The sequence below is a fragment of the Lipophrys pholis genome, assembly GCF_963383615.2.
Source record: "Lipophrys pholis genome assembly, chromosome: 11".
Lineage (NCBI taxonomy): Eukaryota > Metazoa > Chordata > Actinopteri > Blenniiformes > Blenniidae > Lipophrys > Lipophrys pholis.
Genome location: NC_137631.1, coordinates 24,321,627 through 24,343,961, shown reverse-complemented (window position 1 = coordinate 24,343,961; position 22,335 = coordinate 24,321,627). Strand labels below are relative to the sequence as shown.

The window sequence follows — 22,335 nt, the reverse complement described above, 5'->3', positions numbered from 1 at the left end:
AAGGACAAATTCACACTGGGGAAAAAAAAGGAAGAAAAAAAAAAGACGTGAAAGAGGACAAAAATCAGTGGGAGGATGCAGGGACAGCTGTGCAAGTGTGTGTGTGTGTGTGTGTGTGTGTGTGTGTGTGTGTGTGGGGGGGGGGGGCGGAAGATAAACAGCAGAGGAGCGAGCGGTGGGGGAAACGGAGCGAGCGGTGGGGGAAACGGAGCGGACGAGGCTGGCGAGCGCCGGCAGTACGTGCGAGAAATGAAGATAGGTTTTCCGGGGGCTTTGAGTCCCGCTGTGAAGCAAGATGGAGGACAAGGAGGAACACTGTGCCAGACAACCGAGGGAGTGGAGAGAAAACAGAATGAGGCTTCGGGCTGTATTTCCCACCGAACAGCAGGAGCAGGAGATGATGGGGGTGGGGGTGGCGGTGGGGGTGTGTGGGGGGCACAGAGAGACCGTCGCCTTATCTGAACGGAGCAGCTCGACCCACGGAGGAGGCGACACCAGGGGAGAGAACTTTACTTTCCTCGGTCTGCGGGAGGGAAGGACCTAACGCCCCGGCAAACTCCCGTTTCATGTGTCGGAGGGGGGAATGTTGTGGTTCATCGAGTCGTTTTTTTTTTTTTTAAAGTGACTTCAGATGAAGAATCAAAGTCAAAGTGTCTGAAAGTTACTAGTTACACTTTGAAGTTGTAATTAAAGTGTGTGGTCGTGGTTGGATTAACCGTCCCACCCTGTCCACCCAGAGTGTGTGAGTGAATGTAACAGCTCTGTTGAGATAATATACCTGATATAAACTGCTGCATGAGTACAGTCCATTTAACTTCTTTACGGCTCACTGGTTTCCCCCCGGGAAATTTGCAACCGTTATGACCAAAAGAGCCATTTTTGGACCCCTAGATTCTGTCTGGAGCATCAAAGCATATCGACCTTCAAAACAAAGATAACGTAGCTTATGGACTTTAAAGAACGACATTTCACTGCTGTATTCGGACATCTCTTCTTTAGTGTGAGAAAGTTTAACACGCTATCGTGATCAAGTAGCGGCCTCAATTCTTTTGACACGTCAAACATTCAGGTACGCCTATAATGTTTGTAGTGTCTCATTTTCTACTACATCTTTTAATTTGTAGGATTAATCCAAGGTTAGCTAACTGATGGCTGAGGTTTAAAAACCAATGACCTGTATTCCAGCTCATCAAATTCATGTGAAGAGTTTTACATTGTTTAGCAAAAATGGGGTTATGAAATTCAAGATTTTCAATTCAAAGCCGTAAAATGTTCAGAAGTTTAATTTCAAGATGCTAAATGGGAGTCTCTTTGGACGGGTAACAAGTATAACATTAGTTTTGTGCTGCATAGAGCCACTACAGAAGAGCTACAGAGCAACATACAGACCGCTGACACTGCTAAATGGGCTACAATATTCAAACTGATGGAACATTAAAATACAAGAATAAATATAATCCTTAAGGATATATCAAATCTTACGAGGTGAGTGTCATCAGTCAGACTTGAGTGTTTTATATTCCAATATTTATTTCAATAGAAATGTGAAAGCAAGTTTAACACAACAACCTTTATTGTTTGATGCTCCATTTTGAATACAACTTAACTGGAATTAAGTTTGCAAACTCACAAAAAGTCTCCCAGAATCAGAGAAGAAACGTAAAATGACAAAACTTTGACATTTGACCACAAATCCCTCAACGATGGCAGGTTGAGCTTGTATTATAGCAAACAAGAGAAACAATGAAGGTTTAATAAATTTAATCAGTTGTGATTTTTCAAAGGTTGTAGATCATTGAGGCTGAATGACTCCAAGCAGATTTTGCAGTCAATCAAATGTGTCAATAATCAGGTACATTATATGTATAGACATATATGCACAGAATGTGGCCATTTTATGGAATTTAGAAGCATCTTTCTCTATTATTATTTTTTTTAAAGTTACAACTCCTGATGCAGTGCGAAGAGCACAGAATAAACTATGTGGAAATAGTGCCGAGTCCCTTCTTGTATTATTTATTGTGTTGAGACAGAGAGTTCTTGAACGGATCGGGAGAAGCAACGTGAAACAGCCAGGAGGACATGAAGAGGAGGGGGGGGGGGGGGGGGGGGGGGTAAGACAGAGAGAGAGAGAGGTGAAGGAGGAGGAGGAGAAAGAAGAGAAGGAGAAAGAGGTGGAGGAAGATGGGTCTCACTCGGCAAACATAATATGACCTCGATAGATTTTATAAATCTATTTAGCCTGTATCCAAAATCAGGGTGAAAAACGAAGCAAAGATCTATAGGTGCATCTCAAAAAGTTCATTTTCAAGTATTTCTACTATAATACATACATTTAAAAGTCTCGACAATTTTTCAAAATCGAATTACATAATTACTCTAATTATGGCCTCACATTTTGAGAGAGTGTATTTTTTAGTTATATTATATTGAGAAAAAGTAACAATTCCATTGTATTATACTTCAAAGAAACGCATCTGTGGTCTTTTGCTTAAAAGCATATTAAATGCCTAAAGGTGTTCATTATCATGTATTTACAGTTTGTCTCAGGTTAAGCTTCAGCAGTCATAGCATTTAAAATAAAGAAACTATCCACGACAAAGATACAGAAGAAAATGTGCTGCTTTTTTTTTTTTTATTTGGTAGTTTTAAAACAAATCAATGACAAACAGGCCTCATGAACTTCTTCACCTGAAAACTACAGGCCGAGTTGTCCATAGCAACAGCTGCTGAGGCTCATGGGTACTAAAGTATTTAGAGCGGTTTACTGCAACAAATTGAATGAAAAACATGCAAGTTTTGGAAAAAATGGTGAAATATTCATATCTTTTTGCTTTAGTGCTGCTAAATTATCCAAAAGACTCTTGTATTTGTCCCTTGAGAAAAATTCATGATATCATCTGAAGAAAACTTTTAAAATGGGAATTTAACGTTTGAAAATCTACTTTGGACAGATTCTGCTGCTTGCTTTTATTGTGTTCTATTGTCAGTTATTGTAGTCACGTTTGTTTTATTTCTTTTCATTGATACAAATTGAGGATTCTCAGCTAATACAGGCTGAAGTGTATTCGTCTTAAAAAAGTATCGGCTACACTGCAAGGTGGATTTTATAATCTAGTAAGTTCAACTTCAAGACGTCGCTCTCCACTGAATCAGAAGTGCGACGGCGTACTTCAGTCTGCATAAATAACTCGGCTGTGATCGGTGTGCGTTACCAGGGGCCCTTGAGGAACAAATGAAGGCAAACCAATAATCAAGCTGGGGTTTTCCGTAGCGTTAAACAAACACATTCTACATTAACGCAATGTAGAATATGTTGTCACAAAATGAAATTATATTGCCATTTCGCTCAAATAAAATGGCTTAAGGCATAGTCCTGACATTATACTAAAACACCAGGATCTGTTCATGTGCTATTTTACCAGAGGGCAGCAGCATCATCTAATTCAATTTCGCCCCAAAGAGTGACTGATGCCATCAGTGTAGGAAGGCGTCGGTGTGTGTACCGATGTATAGACGTGCAGGTGAAATAGAGTCTCATACCGTAGTCTTCCAGCAGTTGTTTCTGTAGCTGTGGCAGGGTGAGTCTGTCCTGAGGAGAGCTGCTGCCGTCGTCATCAAAACACACCTGGTTCAACTGCAAGACAACAAATGATAAGTGGGATATCAACGCACTGGAAAAAAAGAAGCAGGGTCACAGCAGACTGCTTCACTCTGCAAAATATAACACAGCAAACGCACAGCCCATTGAAATAATGATTTTAAAACATGAATAATAAAATCCTTCCTTGTGTAGGTGTTATTGTGCAAAATGCTTCAAGTGTGCCAAACACACAAAATATGCTTTACCTTGAGCCACAGGTAGTCTTCAGTCTTGTCTGCCACCTCCCCGTGGTTATCGCTGATGTCACATTTACCGATCAGGCAGTAGACGGCTCTCTTGTACGGGTCAGCGCTGTTCCTCAGCGCTCTGCGGTAGTGCAGGCGAAGCTTGTTCTCCGAGGTCGGGGAAAGACTAAAGGATGAAAGGTACAAAAATCAATTAAAGCGGATCCGAGAAGGAACACAACTTTGACCTTTCTTGGTCTGTGTGTGCATCTCAAAGGGAACAAACGGGACAGCGAGTTTTCTTCTCACCGTCTGTCGGGGCTGTTCATGTACTCCTGAAACCAGGTCTTGAAGTCTCCCAGCTGATGCTGCACTCGGTTTACCACCTGCATGGCTGCATTCAGATCTCCACAACGCAGGCAGTAGTAGATCACAGCCCACACCGGGTGGCCTTCGATCTCACCGTCCTGTAGCACACAGGTTTAAGACAGTGATCACTTCGTCATCCTTCGAACATATAGATGAAAATACTGTCTTGGCTCAAAGAGGGGAGGAATATCGCAGTGCATCTAAAAAAAAAAAAAAAAATCTAACAGAAAAGTACATTTTCCCCAGAAATGAAAAAGTGAGACTTGCATATATGTTACATTTATCACCCACAAACTGATATTATTCAAGTTTTTTTTTAAATTAAATTCTTTATAATTTTACCATTTGAGTCGATTAAAAGAAAATTACAGTATCTCTAAATATTACAATATTTCTTAAAAAACTCATTAAATCTATTTAATTCATATGTTACAGGTGAAGACAAAATATATACCTTTTCATTGATTTTAAATTTTTTTATCTTTCATTGGGGTGAATGAAAACAAAGCAAAAAACCTCTTGGTCATACAAACCATGCCCTCCACTCTTCATCCTCCTTTCCAATAAAACTGATAAATTCGAAAATCTTAGGGTCAAGAAAAATCTGAAAACATCGCACCGCAAAATATTACAGTATCTAAAAATACTGAAATTATTTTCTGTTTGTTTTAAAAGATATCATAATCGTCACGGTTGACGATTATGAGTGTTACGAGTGTTTCTGCTTCCATCGCCACAACAGATTTCATTCCTGATGCAACCTGAGCATCCATAATCATTACAACTTTAAAATACACATATTCTTCACGGCTTCACGGATCTATCCATCAGTGCTATCATGCCTTTGTCAAACGTTTTCAAGGCAGTCACAGTTTAATATTTCCTGCACACACAAATTACGTAACATCTCCAAGACATTTATGCATGAAGTGGACTGTTACTAATATCGTCCTCTGGTTTGTTCTTTTAGTATATACATATATATATATATATATATATATATATATATATATATATATATATATATATATATATATATATATATGTGTGTGTGCATTTGTCTTTTGGTTTGATTTTCCTTGCTGCTTCATGAAGTGAGTTTTATGTTGTATTTTCTATTCTGTTTGTCAAAAATCTGCCACCATATCTATGCACCGTTGCTTCTGTAGTTTCTTTTAAAACGCACTTAAAATAATTTATTTTAACTAGCCTATTCCACGCACTCTGCTTCTGAAAGTCTTGTCTTACTGATGTCACCATTTGAATTTGACTTGATCCTTATTTTATTCTTTATCTTAGATTTTGCATTCATCAGAAGTCTTTGCGACTTTGACTATGAAGTGTTCAATCAAATAGACAAGCCCCATCAACGCATGTAAAGAAATCTCAGTTTTTTATTTTTAATGCATGCTTTCATGGGGGATGTGACAACTGTGAGTGTGTATGTGGTATTTACGATCACAATGAGTTCAGACAAGTGTTTGTAGAGAAAAGACAAAGAAGAGATTCATTCTGAGCTTGATTATGGTTGTAAATTTGGGCAACAAATATTTTCTAACTTCCTGTATCTGACTTCCAATGAAAGACAACTGTCAGGTTTATCAGAGAGTGTGTACCTTACCTCATTTTACCTTTAACCTTTAATTAAACACTTCTCTGCCCTCTTATTTCTTTTTGGTCCTGGTCTGTTTTTCTTTACCCTCCTTTAACTTGAACAAGTTCAGGAAGATGATCGTTACCTCTGTGTCTGGCTCTGTTGAGGTTTCCTCCATATTGTTTGAGGTTTTTCTTCTACTGATATTATACCTGAATGTTAAGTGCTGTGGATTTACAATGTTGTCTTTGGTGCTTCTTAAATATAACTAAATTGATCTGTGTATTCTTGTGTGTTACCTGCATGCCAGGCAGGGGTCCTGGTAGTTTGATGTTGAGGAAGCTGCGGACTAGTTGGTATGTTCCTGGCACCCCTCCGAGATGGGCCTGATGGAGGTTTCCAAAGACAGTCACCATGGTATAGTTTTTATAACTGAAGAGAAGAATAAAAAAACACAAACACACAGATTGAGTTAACACAGTGCTGTGGTTTTGGATTAATGCATCTTTTTAGCTTCTATCAATTAAAAATTTCTAATGCATGACGAGCTATAAGGCACCTGTTCTCAAGGAAGTTGAGCGCCTGGCGCACAAACGCCATTTGCATTTCCACAGATGTGCGGCTCTTGAGGGTGTCTTTGGCTGGAACCAGCAACACGTCTGACATCTGCTTCACCATGAGCCACATCTCCGATACGTTCTGCCGCGTAGAGAGATAGAGAGAACTTTGCACTGCGGAACACGGACGGCAAAAGTGGAATATCTCTAAAACCAGATGAGGCATAAATGTTCTTACCTTGTCATCCAGGCTATCTGCTACTGAAGCACACAAATCGCCAAGATTAGGCTGAATGTGACCGTTCACGATCTTCTCGTTGAAGATGTAGATCTAAAGGAGGCGGAGATGTAGGGGAAAAGGCAGGAAAGGACTAAAAGTAAGATTGATGCTCATTTTTTAGGGTAAGATACAACATGTTCAAGAAGATTTCCAAGTTGTCCAAACTCCATCCACTGCTTCAAAGGTGAACACAAATCCTACGACCATCTGGTGAAATGGTTCACAACGAAAAACAAGAAGAAGAGAATCAAAATGTTTAGGAGGTCATCAAAGAGGATGACGAAAACGAGACAGATGACGCCGCAAGCGATGTGTCGACACATGGTCGGAGGAAAAACTGCGTATCAAGCTCCGTCCACCAGATCAGAGGGGGAGACAAAGGCAGAGGGGGCCAGACAGGATGGAGAGGGAGGAGTAAAGAGACAAACCAATGGAGGGGTGGAGGGAAATATCAACCCCCTCTACAGCCCAATCAATCAATAAGTTTGATCTGCCACATCCCAGCTTGCTGTGACCTCGTTTTCAACCAAATAATAACACTGACTGCATCAAACTCTCTGTATTTGAAAAGAACAATTTAAAAAAAAAAAATAACCAGTTTACATATTAAACTAAAATTTTTAAATAGTTTATAGGTTTTCTGATAATTAGTAGATGGTAATGAGGCTTTAACTGTGCAATAATGCAATTAATCAGTCTGCTGCTTATGTAGCCATATGAACAGGCACACGGTTACATAGTTATGTGTTTATAGGTTTATTTTTTACTCTACATAGACAGTTGGGCGATTGAATGAACTTGAAGGGCCATGAAATCGTTGCTTGAATTGTAAGTGAAAGAAAAATCTGTTTTCAAGTCATTTCAACATAAAGTAAATGATTACTTTTACCAAAATAATTTCAATGCTCAAACAGTCGAATAATAAGGTGAAAGTAACATTCAGGGATGCACAGTAAGACCAATTGTTATGATGAAGAGAAAAAAAACTAACTCTGTGCCATCAGATGGAATTGCTTTGTAAATGAACATGATTCATGAGACTAATGGAAACTCACCTGTCGTCCATAAGCCACTTCCACGCTGTCCAAGGCACTCCTGCCTGGAGCCGTCACCTCACTCACAAAACTGGGCTGAACACAAACAAGTGGACAGAGAATTTCAACAGATGCACCTCAAAGAATTAAGGAATGTCTCAAAAATTAAACCAAGCATGAACACAATGCTGTCCTACTAACTATTCTGATTTATTTTTCCCTGCTTAGACCGAATAGTAATGTGTCCAATGTACTGACATATCATTCACCCAGTGCATGCTGGGATAAGACACAACAGGATGAAAGTCTTAAAACATCAGTACAGACAAAAATAGTATCTGTGAGTCTCAGATGAAAGTTATTTTGGTTATTTTGGATGAGTGGGATGACACAAAAGAGAACCACGTGTCATGAAAGCTGCTCGAGAGACTTCAGATTGGCTTTTAAGTAGACTTATTCAGTCCAGGAAGTGAAAAGACACCACGAGAAAGTATCTCACTTTACTGAGTAATTCTGCTGAGAATTCAAAAAAAGTATTGTCATACATTAACATATTTTAAAAGTCCATAAGTTAACTCATATTTGATAATCTCACTGCATTGTAGTCACTGTAAAATATGAGACAGGTGGAGGCCCTTCAGACTAAAACAAAGAAAACACAGTTAAGACATTTCCTGAGAACAGTACGCATTATATGCATGTGTATGCATGTGCAGATAGTGTTCGTTTTTTTTTTTTTTTTTTAAACACATTCATTTGCTTCTTTTGAAATCTGCCAATTGTGTCAAACAAGGATGTTTCTGTATGCCAAAGCTTTATATTACCACTAAACTAAACAGTAGAGTGTTTTACAGTACAAAATTAGCTTTCCCATTACGTCCAAACTTGATATTGGAGGCATGGTGCAGACTTTCTGTGTCCATTAGGAATTATACATGAGCTGAGGAGGTGCAGCTTGTACCTCCACGTCCTGACTGAAGTCCAGTGCATCTTCTCCTGCTCCCAGCAGCGTGTGCAGCACTCTCTGCTTCACCTGCTCCCACTGAACCAGCATGGACTCACGGTGGTACTCTTCAGCCAGCAGGAATGTCTGAGGAAACAATGGCAGGTCAGTATCACAAAAAAATAATAAAATAAAATGATTAAAAGCTTATGCAATTGAGTAATTTCTAAAGTTGAATGAGCAGAGAAGGGAAAGGTTATGTGCTGTATTGGGAACCAGTATAAAGTAATTTGTACTTGTTACTGTACTTTAGAAGATTTTTCAAGTAATAGTACTTGGGTAATATTTTTCTGGAAATAGTTAACTTTTATTCTTCACTGGTTGTCATTTCTCCCCCTTACAATCTACAAACTGGCTCGTAACGTCTTTAAACCTCCATGAGGACGATTCAGTTGCGGTGAAAAGACTGAAGCAGCTGATGATAAGTTATTCAGACTGAAGCTGCAGAAGGTGATGAATTTAGGAGTAATCAAGTTACATTCAATGAGAGTTGAATGTAAAGACTTTCATTGTGTTGTAGATGAAGTTGAGCAAAGTTATTACCTTTTCATTTCTGACCCGATTTAATTTCTGACTCAAAATAACCAAAAAATGATTCAGATGCTGAATCCACAATGATAAAAAAAATATATATCACAAAAACTCTGATGTTTATGTGCATACTAGTACCGGAGGCTTATATGACCCCACCACCACCAAAGATTCAAAATGCCTTTAAAAGGCATTCATTGTTTTTTGTTATGTTTTTTTAAACCAGTACTTTTACAACTAATTCATATTTTTAATATTGCCAATATCATTTTCCCACACAAAAGTATTTCTCATATAATAAACAATGTGATCACCTCTGTGACTTCTGTGCATTTGTCATGCGACCATCCGTTATTATGGCTCAACTAAGGCCCAGGGCTAATAAAGTGCTTAACGCTGACATAAATCAAATGAAAAGTTCCTAATATTGCTTTAATTTGTATCACTTTTCACATATAAACAATGTTTTTTGGCCAACTTTATTAACTTGTTGCATATAAATGGAACAAAGGTGTGTGGGAAGCTGCAGCACACAGGAGCATGCACGCACCTTAGGTAGATCAAGTCTACATCTGGTGCGCACACACTCACAAACACCAGATTTAGCACGCAGACCCCCGTCAAGATATTACAACTCCACCAGGACACTGTGCAGTCTATTTTAAATCTCCGCAGGGACTAAAAAGTGAGCTAATGGGAATGTGAGATAATTGAATCTCCAGCTTAGGGAGACGCAAATCTAGACTAAAGCCACCATTTACTTTGTTAACTTGGTCACTGTTTGGATCTCAAGGCCTACATGAGTCGGAGGTGCAAAGATGCAACCTGTTTGGACAAAATGTGTTTCTATATCATCAGTTACCAATGTTATTGACAATTATTTACAAAACTATTGAGGTTTCATACCATCATATCATCTTCTCAACATTACAGATGGAGAAAGACTGGCACAATTTGATAAATGACTTAATATTTGGGAAGATCAGGGGTATATTGAAATGTTCTTTATTTGTGTTAAACCTGGGCTGTGGCTTCTGGGTATGGATGTATTTTTTCCACTGGTGCATTGTACAACACTTCCACATTTCTTCCACAATCTAATTTAAAGCAACTTAATTAGAATGATCGAATTTTATAATGTCAAATATCACATCATTAGATTTCTGGCTAATACGGATATTGATGACACAGAGAGAAACAAAACCCCCAACAAACTAAAGCACATTGGCAATACAATTTAAGAAACGTTTATGCGGAACAACTTCGATGTCATTTGATTGCATGCAAGTCCTGACTGACGGAAGAAGGAAAAGCACTAAGATAGAAATCTGCAAGAACATCTAACGTCCGGTTTTTCTTTTAAATTTTCACTGCATGTGTTTCTCTTGTTTTTTTCTCCCTCCACCCTTGCTCACAAGTCCCCTTTTTCCTTCCTCTCTGGGAGCAGGGGAGAGATAATGGGAACGACAGCTAATTAAGCGCGGGGCCTATTAGCTCGGCACATCAGGGAAGCCATTTCAAAACCATTCCCCAAAGGTTCACACCAGAAGGACTTTTAGATCACAGCAAGCAGAAATTACTAAAAATCTGGTTTTAAGTGTTCAATATTGTGACGCACTGATGTTCACATACACGCAGCGCAGTAATGAAAAGTGATGATTTTGTAATACTGAGCATAAAACGAACAATGTAACAGTTCTTATTGGGGCTATGGAGCCTAATAGATGTGCCGTTTAGTTTGGCCATTTCACTTTCAAAAAATAAAAAAACCTATATAATACTGGGACGTGGCCTGTCTGACTCTGAAAACAAGGGCTTGAATCTAATTGCCTAAACTGCAGGGTTTAAATTCTGTTACTCTTTTATTGTGAGCTTAGATGCAATCAGACACTGAGCAGATACCGACCCTGCGGCGAGACTCCTCGATGGCCGACAGGAGGGCGTTGTCCCTCTCGTTCTTCAAGAAGCCCTGTGGACGTTGAGGAAGAGAGGAAGAGGAAGAGAGAAAGCGGGAGATTTTACCTTCGCTGGCATGGACTAAATGAAAAAGAAATAAAGTGGGTGCATGGTGTTCTAGAGGGAGAGATTTAGCAGGTGCACCACCATTTGCTCTTCACTCAGAAGCCGCTTTGCAGGTTTTTTTTTTTTTTCTCATCTGGGATTAGCACAGGCGTTATTTTATACAGAGGCTGAGCGGAGAATTGGTCTGTGCGTTTCAGATGCAGTTTTTACTACGAGGCGACCATCAGCCTGACCTCCATTTTGGTATCAAATCAAGATGGCTGCTGCTTCTGCACATACACCCATCCTTCCTGTGACGATAGTAATTCTATATCTCGGGAAATATGAGAAAACGTCTCGTATACAGAAAGTAGGAGCTCTATGTAAACATTAATGAAAAGAAGAAAGGGAACGACAGCATTCAACATAACGTCATATGAGAAGCTCTACTCTTCTGGGCAGGAAATGACAATGCCTGTGTAACTTTTTATTATATGAGTGACAGCAATGATAGAAACGGTTCCAAGCAAAGTCAGTAATACAAACAAAATTATCACACATGATCCTGAGGGTAAAAAAAAATACCCCAACAAAGACAAATGAGCACAACAGAAAACAGGTGTAATTTGTTTGCATAGGTTCACAGAAATAATCGTACCAATATACACAAATACAGATTCACTTATTTTAAAACTGTAGTACTTAAAAAAAAAGAGACGAGTAAATTGTGGCAGTGACACTGAGTATCTTGACTCATAAATGAGATCCCAATGAAAAACTTCCATAAAATCTTAGTCATTGAGGTTTAATTGCTTATTATTCAATTATTTTCAAATAGTTATGGTGCAAGCGCACAATAAAAAAAACAAAGAGTTCCAATTATAATTTACCTGAGCTCTCTCTGAGGGTTTTCGCATCTAAATTTGCCCTATTAACAGCAAAGAGTTGCAATATCTTAAAAAGAAAAACAGCAATCAAAAATTACCTCTCACAATTGACTGACTTTATACTTTTAATTGCAACATAATATAAATGTGAGATTTTCTTATGCATTTAGCTTTTTCTTATATATATATATATATATATATATTATTGATATATATATAAAAAAGAACTGGGTTTCTGAAATATTTCAGCTTTATGGGCTTTGAGGATGCCGCACAGGGCAGGAAGTGATGTATAGTAAAGTAGAGCCACTCCTTATTACACCAGAAACCCCTGAGTTATGCTGCATTTCAGAAATTTATGTAATACTGCAGGGCACCTACCTCTGACATAATAGCCTGTTTAACGGCAGAAAGGCTCTTCCATTTGACAGATAATGGCATTAATTTACTGATGAAAGTTTTTCACCATCTGTCTTGGTGTCTGGAGCATTCGGGAACATTTTAGCTTTGAGAACCAGCCCCTAGTTAGGCACAAAGCATTTGTCAAAGCCAACAAGAGATTATTTTTGCTCTGCAGGGATGTGGGCGCTCCTGCCCCCTCCTCACCCTCCACTCCTCTAGAAGTAGGCTCCTGCAGGAGCCTACTTCTATCTCATTTCTACCTCCACCTTTCTTTTCTTTTTTTCCCCCCCAGAGCTCTCAGACTTCACCTCTGCCTGTCATTGCATTTCTGTTCTGGTCTTTTGCTCTCATCTCTTCGTGCTGACGAATGGGTGCAAAATAAGCGCACAAAGTTTCACTGAGTTACTTTGTCAAAAAATTTAATTGAGTGACTCCATTGAGGACTTTTAAAACTCATTCAAATCTAGCAAACTTCATAGCTTTTTAAAAAAGTACAATCCAGCAATAGATATGGTCTTCCCACAGAGCATATTCAAAATATAGAGATGTTCTTAAACTGGACCAGTGATTGATAGAAATATCGATAAAATAACAGCTTGCATTTACGAAAGCTGGTGTTTTTCAGGGTGAACCATCTTGTCATTGAGGAGTGTTTGGCTCTGCTCACACAGCTGCTGCAGCATCAAGACTGACAGATACATTCTAGAAAATCAAAAAATGTATAACACATATTTACCAATGCCGTCGTTTTAATTTAATTCAATTCTCTCACTCTGAATATGTTCTTGGTTGAGAAAATATTAACCATCTCTGACTGGTGCAGGTCATGCAGTCAGTTCTTCGAAGGTCTTCTAATCTGAAAAACTACATGATCACCTGAAGAAACAAGAAATTAAACAAGCATAACTACGATGCTCCTAGACAAAAATGAATGAAAGTCGATGCAGAACATGATGCGCTGCTCCAGAAATAGGACAAAGGTGTGTTCCTCTGCAGCATAGCTGCTGCAGGTGTTTTGAGTTTTAACATTAAAAAATATCATAGCTGACCGCAGATCCTGGTTAATTCACTGCTACACATGTGCATTATGGGGTTTATGCTGGTCAGGCGTGGTGGACAGCAGCACGCTTCCTCCTAAATGGGTCAGTAATGTGCCTCTGAGTCAAAGGAGTGGCAACCATTCAGGTCACTACGCAGCAGAGAAAGAAAAGAGGCACCAGTCATGCTTCCCTACACCGAGCCATGCTGCACACAGGAGTGCACTCATTCACTTGATGCATATTTAGTCCAACACCTAATGAAATACTGGATGCTATTAGTCTCATTGAATCCATTAGGAAAGACAACTACCCCACCCCCACCCCCCACCACCAACTGCCAGCCAGCCGAGCAACATTTACTCCCTTGGTCCATTTCTCATAGCCTTAACTCCCCTCTGCCCGCTCTGTCCCTCTCTCTTTCTTTCCCCATCTCACATTTTCCCAGGAGAGGCTGAGAATAGCTCTATATTTAACCACTCTAAGCAGAGAAGAGCTCAGGTCAACGCTCACTGGAGAGCTGCACTGGATAAATGAATAGAATAGAATAGAAGAGAACGGGATGAACGAGAACAGAATAGATAAGAAAAGAAACAAATTGGAAAGAATCACACATATAAATCGACTGGACAAGAACAGATTCGAAAAGGGATAGAGTAGAACACAAAATTAAGAAAATAAAAGAACAAAATATCAAAGTAGAGCAGGATAAGAACAGAATAGAAAATGAAACAGAACAGAATAGAAAAAACTGAGGAAACCAAGAACTAAACCAAATGGGGCAGAAGGTTATAGAGAAGAAGGGAACAGAACAGATTGTAACAAAAACGATAGAATAAAACTGAACATGGAATATAAAAAAAAATCTGAATAGAAAAGATCAGATTTAAAGGTTTTATGGAACAGGACAGAATAAAAGCCGAACATGGGAGTAGAAAAGAACAAGTAGGCTAGAAAAAGACATCAGTGAATCATAAAGAGTAGAAATACACTGTTATAGTTTTCTCTTCAATAGATCGGGAGAGCATGTTTGTCATTGTGCTTTGTCTTCCGGTAAACTAGAGGAAGAAAGACGAGAACGACATAATTTTCCATAACAGGCAGGAGATTTTTTTTTTTTTGGGGGGGGGGGGGGGGGGGCGGGGGGGCTCACTGGGCTACGCTGGACTTCTCTGGAGGTGTATCAGCATTTTTGCTTTAACGGGAGGCAGATTTGTAACCGCTGTCATTCCGTTTGCCTGTTGCCAACTGACCTTGCCTACGCACAAATAATTTTTTTATGGATGCGTTAAATGTGGAGGAATAATTTCCCCAAGAGGCCAAGAGGGATCGATTAAGTATACAAATAAAAGAAGAACAAAAAAAATAAAGCTGCTTTGTGCACGAGACACACCAATGCTTTAGGATATTTAAAAAAAAAAAAAAAAAAAAACTTCATTGTGAATGCACTAATATCGTGTTTCAGTGGCAAAACTAAGCAAACATACTTGGTAAGCACAATATCATTGTTGCCGTTATCCCGGTAATTTTGATCACAGCTGAAAGACTTGGCATGATGTTCGTCAGTCTGAGACACTTTGTACCAGCAGTTCACACTGGCTGTATTCTGCCAGCGCCACAATTTTCGACATCCAATTGTTGCCAAATGGTACAAAACATTAAATTCAAGAGTCACATTAAAAAAACAAAAAAAAAAACACGCTGAGCCATTCAAAGCAAGAGAGAGAAGGAAAGAAAAAGAAAACGTGACCATGAACAGAAATGCCTGCTCATCACTGCCAATGATCAATTCGGCACAGTGCAATTGGTATACATCTAAAGATGTACGTTTCTGTTGCCCCACCCCGGTATTGTGTATCCTCAGAGATCTGCAACCCACTGTGAACACCCACAGCCTGCTGGCCAGACAGCCCAGAAGCTTCCACAGGGAGAGGAACACAGCCAGAGAAAATGATTTAATAATGTTTGATGAATCTAGGAAATGCTTGATTGTTGCGAAATACCAGATAGGACATGTCGGACTGGTTAGAAAGGTACAACCGAGGACGCCTTTAAGGGAAATTACAACTGATGGAGGTCCAATCCTTTGTCTCCAATTTCTGCAACAATGTGCAGATTTTATGAAAAATCAATGGAGATCTGCCTGCGTCGGTAGAAACGCACCAAATTCTAGCAGACGTGGAGATTTTGGAAACGATATAAAAGAGATCTTTAAACTTGTGAGTCATTTCTTCAATTGTACACGTGAACATGGAACACACATGCTCTTTCCGTGTGCTGGCACACAGGCCCTATTTCCATTAGGGTTGGTTACAACAGTCATGCCATCTACACCCCAACGCTGTCTTTTTGTATGCCAAGATCACACAGGAGAAATTATTTTACAACTGCCTTCATGTTCTTAATACACTGATAGAAGCGGGGTGTCGTAGATGTACATGGTGTCTAGGAATCAAGGGGCTACGTAAGGACACAGTCAAAGAGCAGTTTGAGGGTAAAGGAAGGGAAGAAGCTTCACTCGCCGTGCAAGTCATCATGGACGTAAAATTATCAGGCATTCGTCATGACATAGAGAGCAGACCGTTGTCCGAGTGTGTGTCAAAAGACAAACCCCACCCTTTGCTCGTTCACTTATGTGGCTCAATTATGTACAGAACACACAAACATATTTAAAATGCATGAGTAAATTCAGACAGGATGAAGACTGTTGCCTCCTTGTATTAATACTGATTCATACAATGATCTGTATTGTCACTAGTTAATGGCAGATAACCCGAGAGGAGTTAAAGAGCGACTGACAGGTGCGTCAAAAAAAAAGTGTGACAGACAAAGCAAATGCCTGTCTGCGAGTGAGACAGTGAATGAGTGCGTGCGTATCCATGTGTAGGCGATACTTACTCATGCTGAGAGCCTCCCTGCCTGACTGGCTGGCCGAGAGACAGATAGATGAGAAGACAGGATGTGACAAGGAAAAGTAAAAAAATGTTTTAAGTGTCTTTGTCTGCCTCTGGGTTTCTGGGCTTTGACAACCCGGGAGATGCGTGATGCCTGTCCGCCTTGCTGTGTCAGGGCGGCGGCAGCGGCGGCGGCCGCCATGCTGGGGCGTGTTCCCTGTGCTCTGTCGAGCCGGCATGGCGGTCCGCTTGCAGCCCTTTCCCCCCTGGTGGAAAGCCGGCCGGTGACTCTTGTCAGCAAGCTGGAGGACTGAGTGGAAGTGCCACATCAAGACTCACTGGAGGTGGTTTTATTGTCGGAGGGTCGTACCAACTGCATTCAGACACAGGGGGAATCCACGAGAAGGAGCTATGGATTCATATAGAATATCAAGTCTTGCCGTCAGCTGACACCCCCCCCACCTCCCCCTTCAGCCGTCATCCTCTCCGGCTCCCTCTCTCTCTCCCTCCTTCACTTCATCCGAGCATGTCTGACAGCCCTCTGCCTCCTCCCTCCCTCAATCCCACTCATTTTCTTCCTTTTTTATCCATCTATGCATCCTTCCTTTCTTTCCTCCCGCTCTCCTCCCTCCCTCAGCTCAATGCAATTATAGTAATGGATTTTTTCCCCCTCGGTTGATGGCTTCCGACATCCTGTCTTGAAATGAGGCTAATCATGCTCTTAAGGGTCATGTTTAGTTAATGAAGGGTTTGGGAGGCACATGGAGGGGAAGGGGCGGGTGGGGGCATTCCTATAAGCAGACTCGAAAGCGCCTGCATGTGTGCACGTGCACACACAGACACACACACACACAAAGCAGGCATGTTAATCCACATACCTTCACATGGAAGTTTTGTGCACAAAGCAGAATCTCATACAGCCGTGTAGTCGAATTAATCGGACAGGATGGACGCAGTCACATGCAGACAAATTTTACACACACCTCCATTCATAAGCGCACACAAAAGACGCCGCACATGACGGCAATCGACTGACACAGATACCAGCATGCATACGCAACACAAGGAGCCGTGCATGAGACCAGACAGGCACATACATCCTGTGAAGCTATGTCAGGAGTGCTTTTGGATTTCAGCGGATACTCTGGGCTTAGCCAAATGCATCCACTGAATACATGCCATTACTGCCGAGGGATATGTGTGTATGTAAGGGGGATGGAGAGGGCAGAGGAAAAGAGAGTGAGGATGCAAATGGGGGGGGGGGGGGGGGGGGGGGGGGGTAAATGATAAGAAGGGAGGTGATGTGAAAGAGAATGGGGAGAGAAAGCACAGAGACCGGCAGTGAGCGATCAAGAGAGGAGAGGTGAGCTGAGGGAAAGGAGAGAGAGTGAGAGTGCTGGCAGTGAAAGATGGTACAGTGAAAAGTGAGACGAGGACACAGAGACGGAAAAAATAAAAAAAATTATTTAAAAAATTGCAACCGGTCGCCATTTTTCTACCAGCTCTGCTCCTCGCCTCCACTTGTACAATAAAAAATTTTCTATGCATTGCCTGTAATTTCACAGCACTCTCTCAGGGTCCCCCCCCCCCCCTTCTTTGTTTCCCTCTCCTCTTTGTTTTATTTCCTCTACATGCAATATTGCATGGCAGAGCGAACAAATAACGTGTATGCGCACAAAAGGGACCCGTGGCGTTTCCAAGCCAGCACAAAGAACATACATTACAAATACCACCTCCAAAATGGGTAAAAGGCTGTCTGCAAATATGGACACGAGCGTGTCATGCAGCAATAGATTTTAGCACCTCAAAACCAAAAAGAAAAGGAAATGTTTTGGGGTTTTTTAAATGCATGAACAACTGCTTAAATGGAGAAATAATTCTATTTATATTTTCAATCCTAGGTGCAAAAATATGAAGAAAAAAATATTGACTCTGCTTCCCTTTATGGCACAAGTGTTTTTTTAATGATGTGGAACAGAGCTGCAAATTATCTTTTTCAAATATGAAGACATTACAGCTGCAAAAACACATTTACTGATGTAGTCCACGCTGATACATGTCCTTTTTTAGTTTGATATTAAAAGTCCTAAACAATCAACATTTAATTATTCCTTTTTTATGTCTGATTAAAGCTCTAAGAAATGAGACATTGTTAAAATAGCTGATTGCAAATCAGATATGGATTTTCTTTTTTTATAGTGACAAAAAATGTTTACATCTCCCATATGCATGTTCAAAGGGTAAAGAAAAAATGTCATTGCACAAAGGATTTATCTTTGAGAGATCTCCTGAAAATGTTCAAATTGTTGTAAAGATCTTACTAAAGTAAATATATTTTAATATACCAAAGTGGAAAACATGAACAAACCAATCACAATCCTATTAAAATTGAATAGGGTGTCCATTGTTTGTGTGGTCTGAAAACATGGTCAGCGCCCTCATTCTCAGATTCTGTGTCTATACAGCCTTCTACAGTAAGATCCTCACTAATTTGTGCTCAACCATATATATACACAGACACATCATTCACACACTACTGCCCTTTGAATGTGTGTGTGTGTGTGTGTGTGTTCGGCACAGGAGCCGTGGAGGCATGTATCCGCTCACTCATGCAGAAACACACACACACGTTCATAAATAATGGCTGCACGTTTTTGCGTTTCCTTTGAGTCTCGTCTACCAGTTTCGATTGCCCCGATTCCTACAGCTCTACATCCTTTAAAGCTAAAATAAACACCAGGATATAGACTGAAATTGAGCTGAGGGCGTCCACGTGTTCGCAAGGATGCAATGATATCGCGCGCTCGATCACTGCCGCAGCCGTGCACGCATCAGTCAGACATGACAGATCCATGCTGTGTTCATCACTTTAATCGAAACATTTTCCACAAAACTGATAAGCATCACTGTATCACGGCGAGGAGATTTCAGCAGTGCAGCAATCTCATGCACGATTCTAGGCTCTGACACACACCAATTTTAAAGACACAAAAGAGAGCAATGAATCAAATACATTACACACTATTGGCGATAAATTTAGTTTTAGTATCAGTGTTGGGTTTCCGTGCAAATTTTAGGTACAAACCTACATTGTTTTATAACCTTTTTATTACCTCTAAAAACCCCCCAAATAATTTAATAAAAAGGGTCTTACTTAAGCAAATGAAATGTAGTAGATGTCATTATTCCATTCTTGTTCTTACCGACCATGTTAAATTATGAAAATGTACATTAATTTTTTTTTATAAAACTCACTAAGTAACCTCGAAGGAGGGATGCATATTGGAAATCATCTGGCTAAATCACAACAACAAAACTTGAATTATTATGGTATGTTACTGCATAATATTACCACAGTCCCATCATACTGACATATTTTTGTGCAATCAGAAAAGGGAGAGCTGCCTTTTTCCACCGTCTCTAACAATCAAGTCAAATTCCAACTAATTTAGTATTGTCAGTGGAGCATTTCTTTCTTCATGGTTCATTATCAATACTATGGTAATTAAAAGTGTTGCTTTTAGTCTTATTAATACCAAAGTGCAAATGAACAATTATTTGTCAGCCCTGTAGAAAACAAAACACCAATCAAGCGTACAAACTAAATACAAAAGAAGAAATCAGTCATTAACCTTGGATCAAACCGACTGCCCTGAATACTATAACTGCAGACATTGTTTTAGTTCTTAAATATCAAAACCCCAAATGTAGGACAATTTAAGACTTTCTGAGGATCTGCAGGCACTCCAGGCCATTAACTATAACGCTGCTAAAGCGTACTTTCCGCTTCGTGTGCAAATTATCTACCGTTAAAATGGCAAAAGTGGACATTCCCACCCTTAAATGCACTTGTACCATGAGGTGCAGACTTTAATAAAGCCAAAGTGTTTCATCAAACATCTCAGTCATTAACCTTTGTTTTTGTCCCTTCTCTTGTATCAACCACAGAGCAGCTCTCCCTGTCCTGTCGCTTGGACGGTTTCAGTTACAGTTACTGAGGTACAATTAACACAACAAACTATGGTCATGTCAATGGAAGTTAGAAATCTTCTGTGAAATAGTCTTGGTATTGGAGCTATTGAGTTTCATTTTAAATTCCAACTAAATCAGGGGCATCAAACTCATTTAAGTTCAGGGGCCAATTTCATTTTGAGAAAGACGGACTGATAAAATCATATAACATTTAAACCATAATAACATTTAAATTTACTCCAAAATGTTTCTTAATTGTGGCACAAAGTGTTTTTGATGAAAAAGTCTATATTTCGCCAAATCTGAACAATTAGTACCAAAAATAACTGCAATCGCAAGTTTTTTGTTTTTTTTAAAATGTTCAAAATTCAATGCTTCCTTTGCAATTTTTTCAGTTTGTTTGGTGGCTTCGGCTGAATTGCAGCCTCTTGCGGAGTGGTTTTGGCCAATGGGCCTTATGATTGACTTCCCTGGTCTAAACAGACAAACACGCGAGTGCAAAATCATTGTATTATGCCACGAGACGATTACACGTCTAGAAATATTAGTTGTTTGGAATTGATTTAATCTCAGGGCTACAGAGCCATCCAGCAGTCCTCCAGTAGACAAAGTTAAAAGAAAGTAGTGTGGTTTGTTTGCACCGTAATAACGACAATGAAAACAAGGCAGCAGCTCAAACACACGATGCAACAGCAATGCTGTGGTCTCACGCAGTCTGAGGAAATAATGCAGCTCAACACGACTTTGAGACCGCAAGATATGCATCCACTTTGTTGAGAATAAAGGTGTCAGGGGGTTAAATGTGATATGTTGAGCTTGGATACGTCTGGCCAGGACATAATGAATAAATGAATGAATAAATAAATAAACAAACAAACAAACACCAGTGTAATGCCCAGCACAAAGTGCCTCGTACTTCAGCAGCATTTAAAACCCAACATGGTTGTTGAAAACATTATTAAATGCTTCAAATTACTTTCAATATATACAGTATTTTGCAGGAGATTGTTTAAAACACCAAACTGGAAATATGGCAAAGTTTTCTGAGTGTTATCCCTTTTTTTTTTTTTGACTTGTCGATGAGTCTTTTTTGTCTTTGTTGACAGAGAAATTAGTTACCAAGAACATCACTAATATAATGCAGAGCGGGACGAATCAAGCTTTCTCAAGCTGAAGACGACTTCAAATGTACCGAGTGAACCAGAGAGCTGCTGGTTGCAAACTCCCTAAATAATTAAAAGTTTTAAATCTTTTCTCTTGCACTGACCGCTTCCTTTCTACCACGCCTTGTGGGCTACTCACAAGGTCCCTGGGATCTATGAAGCGCACGCTGGCACCACATTTTCTGGACTACACGCTGGCTGTTAAAAACACTGTAACTCTGCATGTTTCCAGCTGAAGCAAAGGGTATGAACTTTTATCAGAGAGCCATATTTGCTCACGTGAAAGTGCCTGAGGGGCCCACAGTTCTCGATTGTATTATTATAACCCTCTTATGATTAGATCGACTGGCTATTGTGGGGTTTTTCGGCTGTAGAATTGTCAAAAATATGCAATAATTGAGTGCTTTTGACAGGACTCAAAAGTTCATGTTAAAAAACGTGACATGCTGATGGATCTTGTCGGTGACTGGACAGTTGTAAAGCCACTGTAATGACTGGAAACATTTATTTTTTTTCCTCTGTGGTAGTTTTTCAGTTTTCTGATTCAAATTCCTTCAGGTTGCACACAGATCCCAGTTTGACCTTAGTAGCAGAGAGCAATCGTGTGGTGAAGCTTAAATTTCCAACTGATTGATAACATGTTTATTGTCTCTTTACATTAGAGCTCCAAAACAAGGCAGTGGCAGCAGGAGTGACAATTAGGAACACAGTGGTTTCAGCCATCGATGAATTATCTTTTTTTTTTAATCTTTGCTGGAAGCAGCAGCTTTCATTATCAAGTTA

At 39.9% G+C, this 22,335-nt stretch overlaps 1 protein-coding gene across 1 annotated transcript in view; it reads right to left on the bottom strand.

The window, feature by feature from the left end:
• nup93 (nucleoporin 93) overlaps positions 1-22,335 on the bottom strand; it is a 35,477-nt gene that overhangs the window by 7,813 nt on the left and 5,329 nt on the right. The window contains 9 exon segments of the mRNA XM_080474621.1: positions 3,544-3,637; positions 3,850-4,015; positions 4,138-4,295; positions 6,091-6,223; positions 6,351-6,490; positions 6,587-6,679; positions 7,684-7,758; positions 8,624-8,752; positions 11,103-11,165. Of these exon segments, the coding sequence (XP_080330747.1) occupies positions 3,544-3,637; positions 3,850-4,015; positions 4,138-4,295; positions 6,091-6,223; positions 6,351-6,490; positions 6,587-6,679; positions 7,684-7,758; positions 8,624-8,752; positions 11,103-11,165 (1,051 nt within the window).